At 35.7% G+C, this 7334-nt stretch overlaps 1 protein-coding gene across 1 annotated transcript; it reads left to right on the top strand.

Moving 5' to 3' along the window:
- The first annotated feature begins 815 nt into the window (after nt 1-815).
- LOC132142694 (homeobox protein MSH-B-like) lies at nt 816-2979 on the top strand. Its single transcript, XM_059552756.1, has 2 exons — nt 816-1248; nt 2090-2979. Exons 1-2 carry the CDS (start codon nt 891-893, stop codon nt 2491-2493), a joined length of 762 nt encoding a protein of 253 aa, XP_059408739.1. The 5' UTR covers nt 816-890; the 3' UTR covers nt 2494-2979.
- The last annotated feature ends 4355 nt before the right edge of the window (nt 2980-7334 follow it).

A 7334-nucleotide genomic window follows, 5' to 3' on the forward strand; every position in this document is an offset into this window, starting at 1 on the left:
AAGCTTTTCTCAATAAAGCGAACTTGAAAGGTTTCCATACAAGAAATGCTTTTTCAAAAACAAGCCTTTATATTTTTAATATTCAAAAAATACAAATAATATTGCTTTTCGTGTGTAGAGGCCTATATTCGTTTTTCAGGATTTGTATTTATTTATTGCATTTTGATGAGCCTTTTATTAAAACGTTTCTTGTCACTGTTGACTTTGTGAATCAAACTTGTTTTTTATAAAACAGCTGCAGTCATTTTATATGCTTATAGGCTATGCTTTGCTATATAATATCTCAAGGCTACATAGTTGACTGTAGTTAGATTTATTTATATTTATTTATTATTTTAGCTTACATGACAATAAATTCTTAACAACAGCATTTACAAACTGTAACTTTGCGAACAAGACATTCCGGTTTTCTTGTTTACCGTGTATTCCTATGACCAAAGTTTTAGTGTGGAGTAATTCCATTGTGCCTTTTCAATGACTTCTACAGTCGGATACAGATACTGTGAGCGCTTCCCCACTGTTTAATTGGGCTAAAATCGGGTTACGTTTCGCTCCAAAGAGTCAAGCGCCCCGAGGCTATCTACACACCATCTCAGCACGACATCCGCGATTAAGTACTCATTTTTCTCAATATCCCCTTGATGTCTTGGTGTCAGCTTGACCACATGACTTCTGATGGGTCGGTTGTGATTGGTCCGAGTGTGCCCTAAGGGAACATTCCGACCAATCACAAGGAGGCGTCTGTAAGTCAGCTGGAAGAGCGCGCGCGCTGATTGGAGGAGCGCAGTTTGGAACTATTATAAGTGTACTGAACAGCGCGCGACAACAGCCTGATAGACGTTGAGACACGATAGTAGCTATATGCAACAACTTGCGGCGGATGGTTTACGATGAATCCTCCGAAGGGACCCGTTGAAACGACAGCTCAAGAGAAGTCGGACTCGGACAGCGAGAAAAATCAAAAGCCAAGAGATGTGACCAGCGACACGGGACATAAAGTGAAGAAGACTTACCTCCCGTTCAGTGTTGAATCCCTGATGGCCAAATCCAGCTGCCAGGTCGCGTGCTCCCCGGCTCTCCCACATCAGAGACTGGGACAGGACTTAGTGAGGACTTACTTTGTAGAGGAAACCAAAGTTTCTGTGGACAGTTTGTCGAGCGTTTCGGACAGCCTCAACGACGACAGTGAAGAATTGAGCGATAAGGAACAGAGCACTTGGTCCAACTCATGTTTCACATCTCCACTTCGTAAGGGTTTCTACTATTTACAGACATTGATGAGTTTGTTTGTTTTGATTTTGTTTATTTCAAAAGAGTATAAATATAGGCTAATAAGATTTTGATGCACAATTACACGATACATTTTTTTTTACATATAGGCCTAGGCTACATTTAATATAAATTAGTGTTTGAAAATTATACAATATTATTTATAACCTTAATAATAATTGTTTTTTCCTTCAATAATTTTATCAGTTAACCAAAATGAAAAAACAAAACGATTTGTATTGATTTGCAGTCCCAGTAAATACAAGTGCCTTCGAGATTAAATTTGTATATGTAAAATAATTCTAATGTTTTAGATTTAAAAGAAAGAAATATTTTTTTAAAAATGAAAAAAAAAAATATATATATATATATATATATATATTTTAGACGTTTAACCATGACACCTTTCTCATTGCTAATAGATACGCCCTACTGCTTTTACTTTTACAATAATAGCCTACTAACAACAACGACAACAATATGTCTATTAAATATTAAACGCTTGCAATGATAACGTTAATAATACTTTAATAATCAAATTAATTATTAATAATTAATCCGTAAAAGTATGATAAATAATTTCAAAACAGTATCATTGTTATTGTGAAATGACAATTAAAAATTAATATTTGCACACAATATCCGTTTGGCAGCAAATAATGATGCTAAAGACAGATACAGATCATTAGCGAGTTTCAGAAATAAAAAGAACGAAATTTCAGAAATAAGGAACGAAACAAGGGCTGTAAAGAAAGATTATGGCATTGAATTTTTTCTTATTTCTAAAGAAATAATATATATTTTCCGCTGCTTCTTCCAGGTCACCCGAGCCCAACGCCGTGCACCTTGCGCAAGCACAAGACGAACCGCAAGCCGCGCACGCCCTTCAGCACCTCCCAGCTGCTCTCCCTCGAGCGCAAGTTCAGGCACAAACAGTACCTCTCTATCGCCGAACGGGCCGAGTTCTCCAACTCTCTAAACCTCACCGAGACCCAGGTCAAGATCTGGTTCCAGAACAGGAGGGCGAAGGCAAAGAGACTTCAGGAGGCCGAGCTGGAGAAGTTCAAATGCGCCTCCAAGCCGCTTCTGGCCCCCTTCGCGCTGCCCTTCCCTCTCGGATCTCCATCATCTCTGTACGGACCTCCAGCATCTTTCCCGCGGCCCGTTCCGATCCCAGGACTATTTAACGGACCCGTGTCTTATGGGATGTATTATTTGTCTTAAAAAACATTCATCTGACGGCTTCCTCCAATTTGAAATGATTTGAGAGACTTGTGCAGTTATGAAAGTTTACACGAAATTCACAGGGGAGATTATTATAATAACGTTGGTAATTGCACAAATAAGTGCTGGATAATTTTAACTACTAACATAGCTACTTTTGTAATTATTTTGACAACCGCTTGTAATTACTTCTGTAATTAATTATAGTAGCCTAAGCTATCATCTTGGACTGGGTAGGTAATGTCACATTTGAACTCTGTTTCCCAAAGCCACATGAAATCAAGGAAGGAAGCTGCTGTATATTATGTTTTATTATACTGACGTGCTCTTGTGGAGCAGGTAGATGTGTAACTCTTTTAAGATCATCTGACACGGAGGTTATCCGTCAGAGGAAGTACTTATTGGCCTTATGTTGGAAGTGCCTTGAAAAAGACCAAATATTTATTAGTCTAAAATAAAAAAATATATATTCTTTCTTAAATGTAACCGTCTATCTATCTATCTGTTGGTAGGAAAGCCTACTACGAGAGTTGAAGTTAACATCAACTTTTTAATTTAATTAAATTTTATTTGGTCAGATTTGCACGAGTGTTCTTGTTAATTGCATACGTGAATACATTTAATACATTCATTAAATATAATAAATATTAAACATAGGCCTAATGAATATCAAATATACTGAAATATTACTGACGAACAACATTTAGACTACTTATATGTAATTATTTTTAGGAAATTTAGGAACCTTTTTATTTTGTTTTATTATTATTCTTTCAAGCATCAGTTGCTGAACAGCTCCATCCTTTGGCTCTTGTCTATTGTCCAGAAGATGGCGCCATTGAAACCATTTTACAAACATTAATATCTACAGTCACTGCAGTCATCTTGAACCAGGCGCTCAGATCGAAAGAAAAGAAAGCAGTAGTAGCTATCCTTTTCTTTTTAAAGAGTGTTAAACAGAAAAAGTCGTCATCCTAACCCAATAAGGCTTCTCAAAGCATTGACTGATGCTATCAGGAGTCATTGAAAAGCACCTAAATGACAAGGAAATGCAACAAAGAACATGCGCTCTTAGGCAGGATAGACCTTAATTAGGTTAGACGTCGTATTTAATTTACTGGGGATGAAAACGAGGCTGTGTGGCTAACATAATCTTTGTGTTAAACAGTAGGCCGTTCTGCCAAAGATTAAATATGCCATTATGACTGAGGTCTATTATCTGATCTCGGTTTTCAATCTTCAGATGGCCCTTATTATTCATTATCAACAAACTTTATTTTAAAGGGATATCTCTCAGTTGTTTGTTCATTTTGCGACCTCGGGAGTACAGTAGACACTGCTTGACTGCTTTTATTGTTGCTTGCAAAAAGTTATTCATTATTGCAGTTTGTTACATTTTTGTTGCAATTAGTTGTGAGATTTGATTTAGCTGATTTAATATTATCCCCACCACCAAGGTTAGAGAAAGGCAGTAAGTCTTGAATGATTACAGGTTTGGAGCGAGCACAGCTTCAGCAGGCCGACATGCAGAGTAATTTTGGCAGAGTGTATAGGTTCCCATTCCCTTTGGAAGAATAGTTTTTTCTTAGTCTGAAGAAATTTCTTCACACTAATGGGCGAATTCGGGAAATCTAGGACTTTTTTTTTTTTATGTAACTTTGTTTCAGTTTTGATCTAACACATTCGTTTTTTAACCACACCAGAAGAATGTAGAGGAGACATGCCACACCTATTAGTGTTTTTGATAATCTGGGATATATGTATTATGCTTTAAAAAGCCAATATATATTCACCATACTTTATGCATGCTAAACACAGTATCACCCATTTTTTAAAAGCATTATGAAAATTTTTTCAAGTACAGAAATCTCAATAAGAAAATGTAGGCTATTCCAATATCAGGAAATATAATTTCTGTCTCTACACAGCATTAACAATCTACTGTGTTTATTCACTTGAAACTCTAAAATTGTAAACATTTGTTTAACATTGTATTAACATTTTTTTTTAAATCAAGCGAAAATTTAAGCAACAGCAAGCAACAATTTGATTAACAGATTATTCATTTGGTTATTAAAGTTCTCTATTCTATTGAAATTGGGGCTACTCGGGGAACAAAGACTCCTCATCTATCACGCCATTATATTCTGCATGTTTTGTGATACCAGTGTGTGTGCAGAACATTGTCAACTGGCCTGGGGGCAGATCCCCCTCCTGTTCAGTGATTTGTACCGTACTGTATATACTAAACTAACTGGGAATTTGGGAAACGAAATTAACGGTTGACTTCATCCTGATACCTTTGCTTGCTATTAGAATACATTTCCCAGATTCCATCTCTGTAGCATCTCTCTATCTAGCTGGTTTATCTAGCTGCTAGCTACTGTGAACTTATGGTAATGTTATAACCTCCAGTAGTACACATGAACACCCATTTCTAATTATGGCATATATTAGCCCTTGTCATTAGACTTATAAAGTCCCTAAATGCATATTTCCCCCATTTGAAGACTGTCCCAGATTTGCAGTATAAAACTATTAAACTAGTATTTAATTTGACTATACTTCAAAGTGTACAAAGTATTTAATTAGTCAACTCAGTGTATCTATAAGTTCACTTTTACTATAACTGCAGTACAAACATAGAGGTAAACTATTTGTGTACTCAAAGTTCGCTACTGTTATACTTAAAAGTTTACTTTTTTATACTAGAAAGTGGGCCAATTTTATTCCCAAGGAGTACTGAAACAGTACACTTTCAAGTATACTACTAGAACACTGATATTTGTATACTTGCTACATAAAGTATACTTAAAATAAACTTGAACTTAACGTAAGTATACTTAGTAAAATAAACTTGAAGTATACTACTTTTGGTAAGGTACTAACTTTTTTTTCTCCGTAGTGTTTTTACAAAATTTGACAGTTAAAATTACACTTATTTTTTTTTTTTTATATATAAAATGTATAACTGAAGACATGTCGAAGAATGTCTCCAGAATGAAGAATGTTTCTTTTTTTGTCCACAAGGCTTCCACCGTTCAAATATCTCAAGTGATCCACTTAGAAGAAAGAAATTCATACAGGTCTGCAACAAGAGAGTTAAAGCTTTCACTATTTCATACTGTCCCCCAACTGTATTGCTGGTGTGCAGGGAGGTGGAAAAAAGACACAGCAATAAAGAGAGAAGCAGCAGTGTGATGGAGTGAGGCTAAGCTATACTTTATTCAATGCAGTACAGTATCAGGTGACTTCTCTGAACCAGAGCACACAAGGGACAGAACACACATCAGTATGACGTTCAACATACTGTCATGTACAGAGAAAAGAAGAATAATAATAATAGCTATGTATCAGTTGGTTTGTTTTCAGTTTTGGTGCCTGTTGATGAACTTTTATGGCTACCAGCAGTTCAAGTGTGTATTTCTACATTTTCCCTTTCATCTCATATTTGTCTCAAATATGAGTCACTGAGAAAAGCAATGAGGCTTTAAAAACATATTTTAATGAAGCTTATGAAAATGGTTGTAGCGCTACATGACTTCAATCCCTTTAAGTGCTGCTGAAAGTATTTTACAAAACCACAAACACGAATCAAAAATATATTATTGCAAAATCATTACTTAACACTGTAGATACTTGACACCGTATTCTCACGTATTACGTAAATGATAAAAAAAACTGTAAATATAAAATGTCTTCCATATCAATTAAAAGAACGTCAAATAAATTAATTCATTTTTTCCTTTCTCTTTGGAGTGTTAAAAGCTCTTGGTGCATGAAGTAGATCTGTAAAGTTGCAAAGACCAAAGTCTCGAAAACCAAAGAGATATTCTTTATCAAAGTTAAGACTCGGCCACACCCCTCTAAAACATGTCTACATCACTATGTGGAAATATTTGCGTAATGTCGCCCAAATGTTCACGCAAAGAAATAAGGCTGGGTTTCAGTAACCGCGGTTAGTGTTGAAACAGCCATGTCAGGGAGATGCTGTGAATCTAGGTGAAAGCAAAAACACTTTATTTGGCCTCCGTAAATAGATGCATTTAGGAATCTTTAAGATTACTTACAGCAGAACTGCAATGCATTTTATGGACAGCTGTTTCGTGAACCTAGGAGGGGAGGTCATTCGGACTTTGCAGCTTTGCGTGCCGTGTGTGTGCGTGTGTGTGTGTGTGTGTGCATGCACACGGTGGCGTTTGAGAGCGGCAGGGCATAGCGAACCTACAATAATGTACAGTTGATAATGAATCATGTTTTTTTTTTACTTCAAAGCACGTCAGCATATTCTGTTACACCAAATATGACCCCTTTAAGATAAAGTCTTTCTGAAACTCGAAGTAAAAAATATAAAAAAAGAAAAACACTGTTCAATTTATTTTTCCTGCTATGACAGTGAACTGGCCTGAACAAGAGCTCGGAAGATGAAATTAATAAGTTCCCTAAACAAATTTTAATACATACTATACTGAAAGTGATGGAGCACCTTCAGAAAAGATCATATTTTAATAACTGGTCATTTTAAAAAAAAGTTCAGAAGAACATTGAATGGACAATTGACCCAAAAAACTGTCATATTCTAAAAAAAAAAAAAGTCTAAAAAAATAAAACAAAATAAAAACAGTGAGATGATGAATCGTTTCCATACAATGAAAGTGAATGATCATCATCTTTCAAGCACCAAAAATTACACAAACAATCTCAGCCAAAGCTTTCAAATTTTAGTTATGCTCATATGGCAAATCATACTGGGTATTTCATAAGGTTTTATTTCAGTGATGCCAAGTGTCTCCAAATTTGACCACGACACAATATTTGAGAGTTAGGGAGTAAGAAGTGAT

Source organism: Carassius carassius, chromosome 6, assembly GCF_963082965.1.
Source record: "Carassius carassius chromosome 6, fCarCar2.1, whole genome shotgun sequence".
NCBI lineage: Eukaryota > Metazoa > Chordata > Actinopteri > Cypriniformes > Cyprinidae > Carassius > Carassius carassius.

Coding starts and splice junctions, on each gene's coding strand:
- LOC132142694 (XM_059552756.1), top strand. CDS start 891: ATGAATCCTCCGAAGGGACCCGTTGAAACGACAGCTCAAGAGAAGTCG. Junction 1,249..2,089: donor ATGTTTCACATCTCCACTTC/GTAAGGGTTTCT, acceptor TGCTTCTTCCAG/GTCACCCGAGCCCAACGCCG.